Source organism: Hypomesus nipponensis, chromosome 23, assembly GCF_054491055.1.
Source record: "Hypomesus nipponensis isolate SF chromosome 23, ASM5449105v1, whole genome shotgun sequence".
NCBI lineage: Eukaryota > Metazoa > Chordata > Actinopteri > Osmeriformes > Osmeridae > Hypomesus > Hypomesus nipponensis.
In genome coordinates, this window is record NC_140383.1 from 11181343 (window position 1) to 11200000 (window position 18658).

Genomic DNA, 18658 nt, shown 5'->3' on the forward strand with positions numbered 1-18658 from the left:
ATCACCACTTCTGACATAACTCCCTTTATGAGTTCTGCAGCCATGAGGATCTAGGTGCTGACACACACAGCCATGCATGCACGTCAAAGTCACTAAGGTCAAGCAGATGGTTTGGGAGCCATTTATACCCTGTGTGTATGTATCTGTATTACTGACTGCATGTTTATGTATGTGCCTAAGTGAATATGCGTATGTGTGTCTGTGTATGGTGTGTGTGTGTGTTGTTTCAACGCTTTCTCGGGTTCGTCTCTACCTAAGGAGGGAAAGGGTCTAATAAACGGATACTGTGTCTAGTGTGTTTGTAGTGAGGAAAGAGTGCGTACGCCTTAGCACAATGTGTGAAACAGTGTTTTCAATACAAATAGTGGCGTCATTCACAGCAGTGAAACAAGGGAACTATGAACGGTGCCAAAGAAACTAAAACAGAAAGGGTGCTGAACCTCACCAAACAATGCTTCAAATAAAATGACGCGGGGACACTCGCTCATTGCCTGGTGTTCTCAACCTAAAGTAACGCTACGTGATGGAGTACCTATTCCTTTTCCCCTATGCGAATGAACCAAAACCATCAACAAGCACTATACCTAATAGGTATAGGCCAGAACAGAAAGAATATATGATTATATGAAAGATGATATGTACTTACTACTAACAACTAAAACAGATTATTTTAAGTTTTTAAGTTCAAAAACAGCTGACACAGAACTGCAGAAAATGACACAAACACGGAACCAAGTCAACTCGGACAAACAGAAGAAACACAGAATCAATCGACTGATGAAGAAAAGACAGGAAGGGTGAGTAAGACGGACACAAAGAGAATTGGTCAGAAGCAGCAGGGGTAATGATGATGCATGACATTGAGGAGTCAATCACAGATTGAACTGAATGCAACAATGAGAGTGAGGGTAGAAACAGAAAGGAAGACAATATATGGACACAGACAAAAATATATCAATAAATAAAAACATAGACGTAACATTTTTTACGTGTGCTTATGTTTGTGTACGGTTTGTCTGTCAACACACATTCTCTCTATGCAGAGAGTCTGAAGTCCACATTCTCTTTTCATTGACCAGGTTTTATTCAATTCCAAGGACACAGTGATCTGGTACACTGGCCTTATGGGACCATGTGTGCTTATTGTCGAAATGTGTGTGTGTGTGTGTGTGTGTGAATGAATGAAAGAGAGAGAGAGCTTGCCCTTGAGGGACCTAACATTTTGACTGCATCCAGCCCAGTGGAGCACAGACTGTTGAGGAGGGTTTAACAGGATGTGTACATGTGTGTGTGTGTGTGTTTGTGTGTGTGTGTGATGGATAGCCTGCGGCCAGAGCGCATTAACTCCCTGCCAGATCCGTTGCGACTCAGCATGAAAGTCGGAGGAGAGCCGGAACGGGATTTAATTGCAATCAGACATCTTCCTGCGCACACACACATGCACACGCACAGACCCCCGTTCAGCCTGGGATAAACAGCAAGCTTCAACCTTCCTAGATTATCCATCTCATGAGCGTGTAACAGGTCGGAACTCAGGCCTATGAATCCCTCTGGAAGTGTTTGACTATCCCGCAGTGGCAAATCTGGGTGGATTTCCTTTATGACGAAGGCACATGTGTGAGTGTGGTACCTGAGGAGGAAGCACTGGGGCCGTCTCTCCTGCAGCATCATGTGGTAGGCCCTCTCAGAGGAGGAGAAGATGTGGGGGGGGAGAGAGGAGCAGAGACGGCCTGTCGAGCTCAGGTACAACTGACTCACCTAGAGAGGAGAGCGAGAGAGAGACACACAGAGAGAGAGAGAGAGAGAGAGAGAGGGAGAGAGAGAGAGAGAGAGAGAGAGAGAGAGAGAGAGAGAGAGAGAGAAAGAGAGATACAGAGACAGAGAAACCTAGTAGGTTACAGGTGAGTTCCACAGAAAGACATTCTTACATAACATACACTGTCTCTGAAACATACGTAAACCTATGTACAGTACTGCAGAGCCTCCAGACTGCATCTTTACAGTCAGATAGGGGAAGGTAAAGGTCAATAAAGGACGGACAAATGGGAAAAAAGAGACACTAATATACACTTGCCAGCTTGCGACTTGGCCCTGTTTCAGGATACGCACTGGAGGGCGGAACCTTTACATAGGGCTCATTAACACCTCCCCCATTCCTGCTGTAGTAGGTACCCTGGATCTGGGCCACGGATCAACCACTCTCTTCATTCAGCCGCCTGGCCCTGACCCTCTACAAACCTTCTTCACCCATCATATGTCTCAGGGGTCAGGGCTTGGATAGGGAGGTGCGGAGGCGTAAGTGTGTGTGAGTGTGTGTGTGCGGCGGAACTTGATCCACCGTGAGTTTGTCTAGTGCATAATGCAGAGTCAGCCCTGCGCTGTATCACTAACAGGAAGAATCTGCATTATTAATCAAGCGTATCAAGAGCCAAGACCATTTTAGCCATTCATACTGGACACACCCACACCACTTAATACTATGAATAACTCAGAAAGGGAATGAGCAGCACACAAATCTGTTCAGATGAATCCGACAGTTTATATTTACTACATTTATAGTTTATTTAGTACACCATAGACAGAAAAGTCGAGAGCGAAATACCTTTAACAGACAATTTAACATTGGCATGTTGTTTAATCTAGGAGTATACAACACTTAACGTGACAGTGAGTCTAGAACTACAATCATGTCCCCTCCCAGAAGGACACAGCCAGTCAGTAAAGTGTAAACAGAACTCACCAGGGTGGAGTATATAGGAAGCTCCTTGTTGGGATTCACAAGAAGCAGAATGTTGCCAATGTAGGTCTGCAAGAGAGGAACATTTAACTCAATCAACACTTAACGAGATCTGAATAATGGAGACGCCTGGATAGATTACATTTAATGAGCCGGTCACGTATTGTGGGAAATGATACTGTAGAAAATCCAATGACTATCTAAAGTAGCTTAGGCTGCAGGGGTATGCTCTGCTCTCCCAAACAAAGAACCTGGGCCCACAAACATACCTTCTGAGAGAACGGAGACACATACTAAACCCTTCTAGTTTATGCTTGGTCTCTCCTTCTCACTTTTAACAGGCTAAAGCCTGTACCCTGTGAAAGAACCGTCTCCTTGTGAGTTGTCCCCAAGCTAATAGGCTATTTGGCATGTCCCATGGCATGAACATTTCACTGTGTGAGGTTATTTAACATTAATATGAGTTCCCCTAGCCTGCCTTTGGTCCCCCAATGGCTATAAATGTTGATAGGTGTAAACCAAGTCCTGGGTTTTCTTCTCCGCCTTTGAGAAATGAAAAGCTCAAATGGTCCGATCTGGAATTTTCCCATTATGTTGTCACAAGGTGAAAGGTTACCTCCCCTTTCTCTGCTTTTCCCGCCCAGACAATTTGGCCCACCAATGAGAAAATGAGCTACAACCGTGCGAGTGCAATATGGTTTTTTTCCTCGAGAGACATCATGGCTTGCAAACAGCCGAAGCATGGCAGTTAGCCCCGCCTCTCTTCTCCTCATAGCATTTAAAGCTACGGACACAGACATGGCACGTGTAAGGAAAGCTTTTTGTGGGACTGCTCGTAGTGGCTGTAATTCTGCACCAAGGCTGAATTAAGGGAAAGAGACTTCACATACAGTATTAGGGGACCACTAAGGTACAGTGGCCATGAATTGCAAAACACATCCAGTAATACGAGTGAATCCCTCAAATACAAAGACACGCTCCCCCAAATCGGAATTGACATTACATTAACTCAAAACGGAAATGTAGGTACAACACTTTTGTCGCTGATTGGATGCACAGTAACTAACAGGAAATAAGAAATTGATCGACAGAAGTACGAAATGCAATAATGTCAGAGTTACATGAACCAGGACAATTGTTTGGCTATCGAAGCACACAGCAAGTACTTTTGCAAAAGTATAAATTGCGTGTTAAACGCGAAAATCTCATTTGTATTCCACGACACTTCTTCCTCAAACAACCCAGTGCCATCACCTCTCCCCAACAACAACTGTATCCCTGATCAAACCACCTCCCTGTACACTTCTTGCCACCGCTTTTGCCAAAGAGACGTGACCGCCGCCCTGATCCTCTCCCTCCCAATCGGTACCAGCAAAACAACTCTCCCCCTTCCCCATGCCCCCTTTGCTATCTCATCTGCCCTTTTATTACCTTCCGCATCTGAATGAGCTGGCACCCGGCCAAACTGCCCCACCAATCCCAATCTCTCCACATCCATCAGTACCATCATCAACTCCACCTGGAGGCCTCCCCTGGCAACTGAACAGCAGAATCCGAGCCAACCACAGCCTGAATTGGCCGAACCTTCTCCACCCACCCTCCACAATCATGGCTACCATCTCTGCAGTATACAATTACATATCATTACTATATATTGGATAGGCTCACATTGAACAGGGATAAAAGCCCCAGTTCCCACCCTTCCAGTTTCCTTGTCATTTGACCCAACCGGGTGAACTTGCACACAGGAGTTGTTGAGATATTCCTGCACACCTTGACTTACTTCTCCGTCCCCTGTCCATTCTCTCTCCCCTCTATGAATCCTGAATCACCTCTATTCTTGCTTCTTATTCTCTGTAGTTTTTCTTACAGGGTCACATGGTCTCTTTCAATCCAATCAGAAGAAACCAAAATTCGAAAGCATTTTAGCAACATATTTTTTTAGTACCAATCTAAAGCATCCCCATTTAGCACAAAATGCATGATAAAAAATAGCAAACACAGATTGTACTTGCTGTCAAAAAAAGAATACGCTTTTATGAGATAGCTGTTGGCGCTAGAATACTATCCCTAGGCTTGACCTCAAGGTTAATGAGTTGCAATGCTGTGGCCTACAAAGTGGAGGAACACTGTCCTCAAAGACACCCTGCAAAAGTCACATTAGTGTTTCAGCCTGATATGTACGGTGATTAACAAGGCTTGACTGACTTTGCTGTCGCTGCCGGGTCTGCTATGAGTTTAAGTTTCTTAAAATGATCAGACACTGCTTTGTAGGTCCCATTGACTTAAGTGAGGAAACAACAAGTGAAAGCCATGGATTGAACCAAGGTATGGTTGATCAGTTTTGTAAATCACACACACATACAATCACACACACACACACACACACACAAAAACAACAACACGTCACAAAATATCCAACACCATCTGAGAGTTTAATTGGAGCTAAGTATTAAAGGATATAACAAGCGATAACCACTAAAAAAAATCTTCTGGATGGAAAAATGTTTAATAAAGCAAGTTGGTGAAATCAGTTCTCATTTCAAACTACTTTTTGACTGATTGAACTATGTGGGTGTTTTAAAAACAATGACATGGGCCCTCAAGTATTCGTGGTTTTGTTAGCTCGAACAGCCCATTTCTTTAGCTGTCTGCTTCTGACTCAAAACCATCTGGGAAGGCAGCTCAACATCCAGGTTCCACAGGTCCAACTAAGGTTTGAATGGCTGGCATCATTGTGTAACTGTGAACTAGTTGCTGGTTAACTAACCAAATTCACAAAACAGTGCTAATTCCATGCCTTTTTCTGTTCATACTATCAGAAAGTTCCCTCTCATCTGATGGCTGTGTTACACACCATCTGGTGAAGGGACACAGAGAAAAGACCAGCAAAAAGAAGTCAAAGAAACATAAACCAAGGAGATGGTGGAGAAAGACTCTGGATAAGACAACCCCACAGTAAGGACAGACACACTACAGTTGAGCAACCAAATCTACTAGATTAATATCCTATAACTGGTTATAGTTTATACCTATTTGATTTCTACAATGCTTCTGAACCTCATCTACTGTACTCTTCCTCCTCAGGTCATGGAGGATGATGAGGAACTGCTGCTCCCTCTGTCTGGACCTCTGTTCCTTTACATGCCTGTGTGGCGTCCTGTAAGTCTGTCTTGGGGTACATCAACATATCACTAAGAACATGGGCTCATGACAATTGCAGGAAATAATTTGGAAACACTTACAGTATCTACTCTGTACAAATACATATTTTACATAGAAATCCTAACATTCTCTCATTTTCCGCTCTGCCATGAAGGCTCCTTCATCCAGGCCTGTTCTCCAGAAGACACGTGCTGGGAAGCTGTGTGGTTTAACATGTCTGGATTCTCTGGTAACTATTTCACTCCACCTCGCATGTTCTTCATCCACTATCTACAGTTTGGATAAGAAAAACACTTGCTGAAAACTGCTAGTCACCCTCAATGCAGATGATGTTCTTGATGATGTCTCCATGTCTTCCCTGCCAGACTTTCATCATGGCCCCTGTATGGCCAAAACAGCATCCCAAAATCTACCTTACCCTGGTTGGGAAAATGACATTGAAGGACCCGAACCTTTCCAGAGGACAGGTAACCTTATATCATCAGTAAACAGAATGGAAACCCCACACTTTTTGCATCTGTACTTCTTGGTCTGCCATAGGAAGTACAATGAAAAGCAAAACCAACAGAGTGAACAGTTTGGACATGTTGAATTCCAGAATGTCAGGGTGACTGTCTGGTTCCTGTTGTGCAGCCGTTCTTGCCACCTAAGCTTGATGCCGAGAAGGAGGAGTCCCTGAGTGAGGAGGAACCGGAGAACTTCTAAAGGGAGGGAGTCTCTGAGGAGGACTTACCCCTGGTGGATCTGTGGAATGCCTCCGATTTTAATTGTGCCAGGCGCTCTGCTGGACGACTGCAGGTAACTCAGACATCTCTATATTGTGGACTTTTCTGACTCTGTATTAAACGCCACATACACACACACACACACACACCCTACAGGAGTGGTGGTGTGGAAACGCACATGTAAAGAGTCAGCCCTGTCTGCAAGTTACAAGCTCTAATGTCAACCTTGGAACAAATGATGTCCTCGAGGTCTATTGGTATGTTTGGCTGAGCAATTAGGAGGCTGTTCAATCCCTAACATATTGCTTTCATACGGGACTTTTCTCTTTACAGACCCTGGAGGAGGTTGTGCAGCTAATCTGCATCGTAATGGACAACCGGACCCAGCTGTGGTGGAAGAAACATCTCCACATTGACCTCCTGAACCCCGAGGTGAGAGAATACTGAGGACAGAACAGGCCAATCACCAGAGCGTCTGGTTGATCCCACTGTTCCTGGATGAAACTGAATGTATTCCTGTGTATCTTTCTCAGGGCTTGGTGGCTGTTTCCACAATTAAACTGAGGTCACAGGGGTGCAGGTCAGTCAAGCACCTAATGTCAAGTCATGAATGGACGCCATTTTAGATTTTGAGGACCATTTATATGGCTGTACTCAGAATCTGTCTGGAGAAGTCCTGTGGAACCTGGAGATGCAGGTGGAGTACCTTTTGTCCTCCTTGGACTAAAAGACCTCAGACTCCACAACCTCTAGAGCTAACCAGAGCGATAGGCGACTACTATAGGACAAACACCATCGATCGTAGTCTGCATGAATAAAACAACTTATCCAGCACATGTGGTCAATGCCTTCTAGTGGATAGTAGTTACCCCCCAAAAATGTAGTGTCATTTTGTTAGGAAGTAGTAAATGAAATGTCCAGGTATTTAAAATATAAGTATAAATAGTTCCCAGGTTATTGTTTTCATATGTTTTCGGTAGACACGGTATGTTCTGGAAATCTCCTGTCAAAGCATCCCTTTTTTACTGTTAATCTTCTGCTCCTCTTCTCCATCTCTGAGTTTGACCGTGTGTGAATCTCTCTTCTCAGAGCATAAGGCTAGAGACCTCACATCAAAGCCCCTCTCTGACCACCCTGCTGAGGAACATATGGCCCTTTCAATGGCTTGGTCCTTCTGCTCCTCCACACATCCTCCTCCCTTGTTTTTTTTTCTTCTCTCCCCTTCTGTCTTTCATTGGCCTCCTCCACCCAACCGATCCTCCACCACCATATCTTTCTCCTTCTCTACCTCTCTATGTCAATTATGCCTGCACATCTCAACCCCCTGGTGATTCCCCTCCCCCCCTTCATTTCTTGTGAAGGCCCGTTCTCTTTTTATAACTGCTCATCTCCTGGTGTTTATCCTTGCTCCTCATCGAAGTGATTCCCTTTCGTTTATGCCCTCCATCCACCTCTCTCTCTCATCTGTGTCAGCCAATCCACTGACGAATGAACATTTCCGGCAGTTACCCATTGATCAGCACCTCGTCCAAACCCTGTTCCTCTCATGGAGAGACAGGACAGGGACAATGACTTTATAGACCGACCACAGAACACAGCAGTTTGATAAATAATGGAGCCATAGATTTCCTGTCCTTGACTGAAAAGGCACTGGTTCTCCTCAAATGAGACACCAATAGGAACACTTGCTCGTGTGTGTGTCTGCACACTGTGTATTTGTACATGTGACTCTGTGTGTATGTGTCTGAGGTTTTGTACACAGTGCCATTCAGAGTGTATCTACCCAGCCCCCAGTCGAGCAGCGTCTGGCTCTGGTCCATGTCCAGCAGTCAGACAGCCTTCTGGGCCACTGGGCAAGCCTCCCAGGGCTCTAGTCAGTCAGCCCTGGCCAGAGAACCAACACCAGCCCTGGGCCCGGAACAGAGAACTGACTGGGGGGGCAGACTGACACAAGAATAAGGTTCCTCTTGTATACTAGAACCAATAGGGTCCAGGCTAATACTGGGCAATTGTGTTTGGAGAATTGAGAGAGGGGTCATGAATTAGGAGGTTACAGACACCAACTTTCTGTGTATGTATTTCTGGGAGGTAGCAACGTACAGAGATCTGGTTGTCTGTTCTGTGTGTGTGTATTTCTATGAGGTACATACGTAAATCTGGTTGTTGGCGAAACGTTTCTGCATTTCGTAGAGCAGACTGCTGTCTGTTAGCTCGCTGAGTGATGCTAGGTCATCGTTTGGTGCCGGCGGCATCAACTTCACCTGAAGCAGGACAGCACAACACAACACATCAGTACACACAAGCACACACATACACACCTTACACAGGTACTCAGGAGTGAGAGAGAAAGAGTCAGAACCTATAGTGTTATTGAACAGGAATTGAAATGTAATTGATATATTTTGTATGGGTTGCTGCTCAGTAATATGACTTGCATAGTCACTTACTTGCTCCAGTTTTCCGGAACCAGTACTGTAGGGACCGTCAAGACCGTTGTCCTGGGAGGGCTGTCTGCTCAGACCGCCGCCCACCTCCCTAAACATGGTGAGCTTCTCCAATAGGCTGTCACGCTTGGCCAGGGGTAGGGCCAGGGGGGTCCTGGGGGGAGGAAATTCATAATTGTACATTTTGATGAAGCAACATGAAGTAATTCTATAATATCTGCCTTTCATGAAGTAGATTTACAGTAGATGTTAAAAAAGTATATCATTGTATCATAACTCGTCATGTCAATCTATCATAAAATGTATAACTATCACATAACATTTTAGTATTAGAATTCCATGCTCTGGTGTGAGTTTGAGAGCATAAAATACAGCAACTGGACAGTACAGAACACACAACACCCTTGACAGACTCACAGGTTTTTGACTGGTGTGGTGACATCATGAGCCCCTCCATCATTGTAGCGTTGGTCTGTGGGGAACAGGGGGGCAGTGGGGTCCTTCTGTCTCTCTACCCAGCATGCCTCTGCCCTCAGCAGCATGTCCGCGATAGGATCTGTCGCTGACATGTCTGCGGATGAAACGTATAAGGCGAGGCAAGCCACTGACAATGAAGTGACAGGACTTTAAACAATAGGCTACTGTCAGCCCCCCCCCCCCCCCCTTATCATCTTTCTGGAAAAGTCTGTGAAGCTGCATTCAAGGGCTTCTTGAAACATTTATAGCATAGCATGCTTTTTGTTGTTGCCATGCCAATACCAAAATAATAATCATATTTATTTTATATACATATACAGTAATGTAAGATATTCGATTTCAATGTGTTATTAACGCTAGCCAAACTGCTATACTTGGTTGAGCTGGTGAAGAGGGGGTGACACTGTGTGTAAGCTTTTGTAGCTTCCTTAGGAGATTTATTTTTCTTTCACTAACATATACGAAGCTAACATTGCAAGGCTGTTACGTTATAACTAAATCACTGACATTGACACTGTTGCGTATTTTTATAGACCTTTCTGCCAAGGATGTGTATAGCAAGATATGCTTGTTTGTACACAGGGGAAACCTTTTTTGAAACATCTGAAAAACATGCAACAGTGTGAAACGGCTTACAGAACATCCCTTAGCACTCTAAGGTGCACTTAATGGTTTGAACTTGTCCATGAGGAGTAGAGGAGGGGTGTTCATTCCCTATACTACTCAGACACACTGACATCCTCCTGAACTCAACAGCTTCTCTCTGACACCTCCCTCCACTGTCCCTTTTCATCTCCATCATCTCATCTTCCTCTCTCTCTCTCCCTCCCCCCACCCTCTCTCTCTCTCTCTCTCTCTCTCTCTCTCTCTCTCTCTCTCTCTCTCCCCCCCCTCTCTCTCTCTCTCTCTCTCTCTCTCTCTCTCTCTCTCTCTCTCTCTCTCTCTCTCTCTCTCTCTCTCCGTCCCCCCCCCCCCCTCTCTCTCTCTCTCTCTCTCTCTCTCTCTCTCTCTCTCTCTCTCTCTCTCTCTCTCTCTCTCTCCCTCCCCCCCCCACTCTCTCTCTCTCTCTCTCTCTCTCTCTCTCTCTCTCTCTCTCTCTCTCTCTCTCTCTCTCTCTCTCTCTCTCTCTCTCTCTCTCTCTCTCACTGTTTCAGCATGTATATCCTAGGGACCTCTAAGTGAAAAGAAGGGGATTCTCCTCGTGTCCCAGGGCTGTCACTGCCCTGCCTCAGCCTTCGTGTTAAAGAGAGGTATTGATTAGTGCTTGGCTTCTCAGCCCTGGGAGACTATACTGACTGGAGCAGTGTAATTACCAGGTTAGCATTTGGTATTCACCCAACACGCTCACCATTGTACGTGTCGGCAATGTGACTTTCAGAAGGTACACAGACATCTTAGGGGATTACAACTTTAAGGCTACAGGAATGTGCTTGGGTATTTCAGATCTATGTCCGTTTAATAAAATAAATTCCCCAAATAACTGCAAAGTAGGCATGGAGTGGTGTGGTAGCAGTGTGGTAGTAATTATATTCGTCAGACTGCGCTCTACTAGTCCCAAATGCTTCCAGTAATGAGAGTCAGATATTTGTGTGTTATGAAATTATATAATTATATGAATCTAATATGATTCCGATGATTACCCCAACCACCTTCAATCATTCAGATTGTGTGTGTGTGTGTCTGTATTATTGCATTTGTGCATTTGTGCATCAGGAATAAGCAATGGAAATGTTCTCTGTTTGTGTAATGGATGAGTTTATTCCAATGGGGTGAGGGCACAGACGAATAAAAAAAAAAAGATGAACTTTATTACATTTGCTGTGTGTTTGTCCCAGCATCCTTCTATGTCTGATCACTCTTGTACTAGCAGTAAACAAAAAGTCTCATCTTGAACAATATAAAGCAATTTATTTGTTTCATTACCAGAAACGTTATCTAAGATAATGTGATCACTAATCTTAGATGTGTCACTGTGTACCTGAGGGCTTTTCCTGGTTGCAGTTCAATAGTGTGGGGTCAGCTCTGTGCTTCAGTAATTGGATCACGATGCTTGTCTGTTTGAAGAGAGATGGACAGATGGACACACACACACACATTTTAGATTTAGATCCATTTCTTTGAATTGTCTTCAATTTCAGGCATTTGTTCAACCCGGATGCTGTTTTGCCTGGTTCTGTTTAGCAAATCCTCGCATCTTGCTGTCATCTCTGCATCACTTTTTCACATCGCAGCTCTCTCTAGTCTCAGACTCCTGTCATAAATGTTGCTGATATCCGAATATGTTTCCTAAATTATTCAAGTTTGTTTACACATGACTGAGGATCATTAGGTGCTTGATGTTCTCTTTAGAATCAAGGAATTTCCACTAGGCTTCCTCGATGGAGTGGCTTGTGCTAGCTTGATTAGCCTGAGTCATCAGTATAGATTTGTTCCTCTTCCATTGGCTTTTAGATGCATTGCTACTGGTTCTTCCCGATGAACTACCTTTCTACTTCCAACAGTCACATTCTTGTTAAGCGCTGCTGAATATGTACGTAGTTGTTGGAACATTGTCTCGAAGGCTCTGCAGTGCAGGAGACTGTATCTGTGTCCATCACACAACCGGAAGTTTCTCTCATTTTGATCACCTGTCCCCTACTCTTGGGTCATGATGTGACAATGTCTCTGATGAGGTACAGAGACTGGTGAGCCGGAGTCGACTATTTACATATCTGCTGGCAAAATCTGATCTACTGCACATATACGCCCAGTACACTGCTGAGAGTTAGATGAAATACCTTTGCCAGAGGGGGAGAGGGAGGGAGGGAGGTACTGAGAGAGAGTAGTGAAAGGGAGAATGGAGTGACTCAGCACATTTTGATTAGTTGGATCTGGGCCAGCTGAGCAGCTGGCAGTCTCTAAGGCTGCAGCTTGTTGACCGTCACACACACACACACTACCTGATACAGTCCCACCCTCTATCCTGGTGGGCATGATCACTACAGGGTTGACCCCAGGGCTGGGGTTCATATGAGGACCACAGAAATGTCAGAAAGAGAGGAGACGCAAAGAGAGGCCGGGCTGGGCTGGGTGAGGCAGGGGGGCTGGTGGTGGAGACTGGGGGATGTATAGGGAAGCAGGTCAGGGATAGAGAAAGAAGGGTGACGATGGACGGAAAGGAAAGCAGTGGAATCTAGGGGGAGGGGGAGTGAGGTCGGTGGAGGCCGGGGCAGGCTTGGTGCAAGAAGAGAGGCTGCAGAAAAGACAGCAGCCAAGTACAGTTGTTGCAGGTGTATGTGATCTCAAAGACTCACGCTGATGACTGTAAATGGAGCTCAAGTTACAAATGACGAGTTACAAGTTAAGAACATGGCTAGCAGGTACCCTCATACAGAGAGCTATGGGATATTATCTCCATGGTGACAGAAGTGTTGGAGCTCACGGTCAGAGATAAAGTTACAGTACTCTAACCTCAGAAAGGTCACCTGGCATTCGCTAATTTGCTACTCAACCAGCTTGAGTACAAGGGTGTGTGCACTGCAGCGCACATGCAGTACAGTCAGTTATGACTCACTACAGACTCACTACAGAACCTTTTACAAGGATTTTTCCGGCTCGTTACATAACACTTGCTCTGGCAGCAGAGTGATACCCGCGTTCTGTCTTGGGGACATGAGTATATAATACATAATATATGCTGTTTGATGTAGTCGTGTGGTTGTTCTTGTGAGGGGGCTTGTGTGTGTGTAAGCATGTGTGAAAGAGGTCTTTGAGTGAGTGGGGCTCTGTGATTGGATGGGCCGTGCCGTGCCTCGAAGCATAGTAGGTATGCAAAGTGCCAGCCACTTCAGAGGAGGGGGGAGTGTGGGGGGGGGGGGGGCAGCGGGAGCAGTCAAGAGTGTGGAGGAGAAGCGGAGAGCGACAGAGAGGGAGAGAGAGCGTGATGAAGAGTGCGGAGGAGACCTGCTCAGGTGATTTAACACTGCAGGGAAAACGTGATCGATCCTGAGGATCTTCACGATGCCACTGCAGTCGGAGGAACAAACTTACATCCACCCGATGCCATGCCTGTTCTGACGCTGTGGGTCCTCGGAACCTCTCTCTTCATTCTCTCTCTCTCTCTCTCTCTCTCTCTCTCTCTCTCTCTCTCTCTCTCTCTCCCAACACTCCCCTCTCTGCATGGCTGATTTTCTTATCAGAGCCCACTGACATCTCATTTAAGATACCCATCCATCCTGGAGTTGTATCCCCAGTGGGCGGAATACTGACACTGAGGACCAAGCGCGTGTGCTCGTAAGTAAATTTGTCTCTATGAGGGATGTAGTTGCCATATCAAAGATCTGCTGGCAGAGCAAGATGCTGAGACCAGTGAAGACGGCAAGAGACAGATGGGAGGGAGAGAAGAACATGAACTCAGGTGAGGGGCAGAGGAGAGGGGAGTCTAAAAAGCCCCACAGAGCCGAGACTACCCTGAGTGCGAAGAGCAAGACAGAGAGAACGGAAGCCTCCGAAAAGCGAATACATTCCTCTTGTCAGCAGCCGCGCAAAGCCCAGAAATGTAATTACACCAATGTGGCCGCGTCAGCGAGATTTGAACACAACCGTTTCCCCTCTCTTCATATCACCCCCCCGCCCTCCACCCCCTAGCCCCACCCCCTCTGCCTCCATATCAATCTCCCCCATCTGAGGGAGCATGTTTCATTTGACAACGAAACGCAGATGCAGACCAATAGACCCAAAAAGAGTCTTCACGTTGGGGTAGAAGGGCTGCGTTGGTTGTTCCATTGATCGAGATGATCTTTGGCCAATGAGCAAGCTGGTTGACTTTAATGTAATTATTATTGCAGCAAAGATCTGTGGTCTTCTTCAAAGCTTTTGTCAGGTTACGCACGACATACTGACAATGGTCGCGTTTCCCAGATTTGTTAAGAAGCTCTTAACGCTAAGAGTTTCTTAGGAGCGTTCTAAGAACGCTCTAGAACGCTCTTAGAACGCTCCAAAGAAGCTCTTAGCGCTTAAGAGCTTCTTAACGAATCTGGGAAATGTCAGTCTGTTGCAACATGTTTGGTACTGCGTATGTTAGTATGATGGTTTGGTACCTGTCCATATTTGGCGGCCAGGTGCAGAGGTGTCCAGTAGTTGTTGTCGTAAGGCTGGGGGTCGACCCCATTCTCAAGCAGCACCGCGACGACCTCTTTGTAGCCACTGGCACACGCTATGTGGAGCTGGGAGGAGGAGCGAGAGAGGTGTAGAAAGAGACAAAGACTGATATAAGCAACACAAAACAGGCAAACATACATTTTCCATGCCACACAGTCAGTCAGTCAGTCTCTCTCTCTCTCTCTCTCTCTCTCTCTCTCTCTCTCTCTAACTCTCTCTCTTGTGCTCTCTCTCTCACTGAGGGTGAAGGCGTGTCTCACCAGGGTTACCCCGTCGTGGTTGGGCTGGTTGAGACTGCCCCTGCTGGACACCAGCTGCCTCACGTCTGACAGCATGGTACTCGGCCTCTGGAGACGCATGATGTGCATGGACGACACATCCACACCTTTGGAAACACACACACACACACCAACTTGTATTATCACCTGTGTTCTTGTCATCACGCTTGTAACTATACAAACATACAAAAAAGTATGGTGTGTGGACAGTACAGACTAGTGAACCTGCATGACACTGATCCTTAACATTTTTCAAAAAACGTATCCTGTTAGCACTGGAATATATATTCCAGAATATGTCTTCATCAAGCTGGTTTGGTGGAAGGGTGTGGACTATCTGAGGGCCTGACACAGACTAAAGGGAACTGGGATGGCCAGGGGGCCAGTCTTTCCCATAATCCCACTCTGCGTGAAATCAATGACCTGTCATTCTTAAACACAACGGGAGACATTGTTAAGGCTGCCTCGGCCATTTGCTGTCACTTAAGTAAAAAGAAGATGAATACATTATCGATCACAGAGAGTATGAATCGACCATGGGGATTGATCAAAGATTGATCAAACAAAATCATAGTACTAAACAGATGGAAGACCGGAATGGTGTGCTTGTGTGTGAGTGCAGTGTACTTACTCCCAAACGACTTGCGGGGGATATAGAAGATGTAGTCAGGTTGCTATGGTTACAAAGAGCCAGTGTGTGTCAGGGTGCATTCGGAGGAGGATATGGAGGGATCTGGGCATGCCCACATCGTTTCGACGGGGAAAGCCCACAACAGGAAGCTGTTTAAGTGTTTCCGTGCGTGCGCGTATGCATGCATGGGTAATGGGTGGACAAGGGAAGAAGACTCTCGCTTTGTCCTTCCTTTTCCATTCCCTCCCTCTCTTTTGTCGTTTCCGTCTACCCATTCTCTCCCTCTGTCTCTCTGTAACATATCTCTCCACGTCTTCTGTCTCTGTTGACCTTCTCTCTGCTTGAGAGGAACTCTACTGTGCTATCAGTCTGCCTGGGGCTGGACCTCACCTTCACACACACACACACGCACGCACACGCACACACAGACAGCACGCCTCTCAGAGGGAGTGATGGCTGTAGCTCTTTGGTAAACTAAAAGTGGGGCAGGATAGAAATGGTGAAGACAGAGAGAACAGAAGAGGGCTGGCCTTTGAACTTCACTTCCATAGGTTTCATAAAGACAAGCTCATCTAAAACCATGAAAGCAACTGTAATTTTTCCTTAGATGGATTTGAGTAATCAGCTCCAGATAAATGACTATCTTTCTGTGACAGCTTTTTCAGGAGTTTCAGGAGATGAAACGACTGGATGTTACGACGGCCTGCATGTTTTGAGTGTCTTAAGTTCTGTCCTGTTTATTTCATGTCTTGCACATATGAGGGTTTGTAGTCGAGTGGCCTGTTCCTCCTGATTGGAAGTCTGTACTCTGGCAGAAGGGATGGAGGCCCATGATAAAGGAGACAGGGAGGAGGGGATGAAAGGAGGGAGGGATGAATAGAGACAGGGAGGGAGAAATGGAGGCAAGGTTTCAGGGGACCACCATACTATAATGATGAATTACCCAAGCTTGATGCAGCCCCTGAGTATGAGGGGGCGTGGATGGTGATGGAGGGGAGGGTGTATCTTTCATCATCCCTCGCTCTTCCGCCCTCCCCTTCCTTCACTGTCTGTGGTGACGTATTGATGTAGAGACTAAGTGGCTCTTACTTTGAGGTAGATGGATGGCTCAGCACAAACGAGGCCTATGTCTGGTGTTAGCATGTTAGCATGTTAGCGCCTCCACTGGGGCTGGGGATGGATGTGGGGCCTGGGATGTGTCACGCTCCCCACTCCCACCTAGTCCATGCCGGCTCTCCCCTGCCCGTCTTGTGTGGTTCCAGGCTCCAGCTTTCCAGACCAACCCGTTCAGCCTACACACCTGTGTTTCATCACCTAATTTCCTCAACAGTATTTCAACCCTGGTTTTCCATCCACTCACAACCAAATAGGTGGCTGCGGTTACCAGTCAGGTTTGTTTTTGGCCTCTTGGACTTGTATATCTAAGTCTCGGGTTGATGAAGTACTAACCTCCTTTTGATGTAATGATCCTCAGATTCCCATCTCCTTGCCTGCCTGCCTGCCTGGTTGTCCTGCTTGTCTGGTTGTTCTGCCTGGTTGTCCTGCCTGCCCTTCCTGTCCTGTCTTCCGTGCCTGCCTGCTCACTCAGTCCGCTCTTTAAATACCCGCTCAACCTCAAACTGCTTGTCTTGGCTTTTTGTTTTGTGCTTGGGTCAACCGGTCGGCCATAACAGGATGGAGTAGGGACTAGGGGGGTTCATGTGCCAAAAACCAGCTCTCTTTTCACCATTTGTGGCACCATTGTTCTGTATAAGATATGTCAGTCCATCCCCTCATTCTCTGTAATTATGTTCGTCTACATGACTTATGAACCTTTAATGAACCACATTTAAATATGATCCTAAATACTTGATTCATACAAATACGTACAAATTCATTGATTTGGCTTCTTTTCTATGCTTTGCCTCCATATCATTTTGTATATAGTGTGAACAAGGTTGTGTGTCAGTGTGCAGGTGTATCAGTGAGTATGAACGTGAACGCTTTGAGTGATTTGGAGGCGCCGCGTTTGTGTACCGCATGTGTTTGCATTTGTTGGTGTGTACGGTGTGTGCGCGTGGACGTGCGAGTACGTGTGCGTGAGCGCGTGCTTCCATACCGTTCTCCTCCAGGTATCTGCGGAGGATGTAACTGGTCTCGGTTCCCTCGCTGGCGTAGTCCAGAGGAATGTTCCCGTTCACGTCCTGCAGGAGAACGTTCACCCCCGTCTGCCAAACGTCACAGCGCCCGTGGGAAGCCAGGCAGGAACGCCAGGCAGGAGAAAGGGAAGAAGACCCAGACTGACTGAGCGGCCGCTTTGCTCATCCATCAGGGAAGATGGATGATAAAGTAGAGGAGATTATCGGGCCTTCCCAGCAGACGGGCATTAACACAGTATAGAGTGAATTAAAGAACTCATTAGCTTGGGGTCTGTGGGGAGGGGGGTTAAAGGAAGGAGGCCAAGAGTGTGTGTGTATTGTGTACGTGTGTGTGTGTGCAGGTGTGTGTGCTCGTGTGTGTGGATGACATGTGTTTAGAAGACATGATTAATGTGTGTTTGGTCTTTCGGGTAGTTCAGCCTTCTGTTATGGTGTGAGATAAACCCCCCCCCCCCCCCCCATCCCCCCCCACCACCACCTCGTTTCTCCCTCTCTTTCTCCCTGCCTCTCTCTCTCCAGTCACACCAGGACATTGCTCTCGGGTCACCATTGTCAGTCTTCATCCATAAATCTGTGCCGTGGCCCCGAACAATAAAGAGCAGTGTGCTGGCAGGTTTGCCAGGCCTGATAACACTGACAGAGGCTCTCAACAACCACGCCCCCCACGGAACATATCCAGCTAACAGAATGCAAATGACCCTGTTAGGTCGACACAGAGAAAGATATATGGGCTGTTCCTCAGGCAGCTGGATGAAATGATGGTGGGAGTGGGGGTGAGAGAGAGAGAGAGAGAGAGAGAGAGAGAGAGAGAGAGAGAGAGAGAGAGAGAGAGAGAGAGAGATGGTGAGAAGTAGAAAGACAAAGCTGGATACCTGAGTAGAAACAGTTGCACTAAAGCCCGCTCACTCCAACCCTCAGCTAAAC

At 46.4% G+C, this 18658-nt stretch overlaps 1 protein-coding gene across 1 annotated transcript in view; it reads right to left on the reverse strand.

The window, feature by feature from the left end:
* The window catches only part of myo16 (myosin XVI), a 72570-nt gene that overhangs the window by 40103 nt on the left and 13809 nt on the right, over positions 1-18658 (reverse strand). The window contains exons 4-12 of the mRNA XM_084689740.1: positions 17695-17803; positions 14948-15072; positions 14627-14752; positions 11527-11602; positions 9489-9642; positions 9075-9225; positions 8778-8888; positions 2741-2806; positions 1631-1758 (exon numbers count right to left, since the gene is read on the reverse strand). Coding sequence (XP_084545866.1) covers positions 1631-1758; positions 2741-2806; positions 8778-8888; positions 9075-9225; positions 9489-9642; positions 11527-11602; positions 14627-14752; positions 14948-15072; positions 17695-17803 — 1046 coding nt within the window. The remainder of the gene's footprint in view (positions 1-1630; positions 1759-2740; positions 2807-8777; positions 8889-9074; positions 9226-9488; positions 9643-11526; positions 11603-14626; positions 14753-14947; positions 15073-17694; positions 17804-18658) is intronic.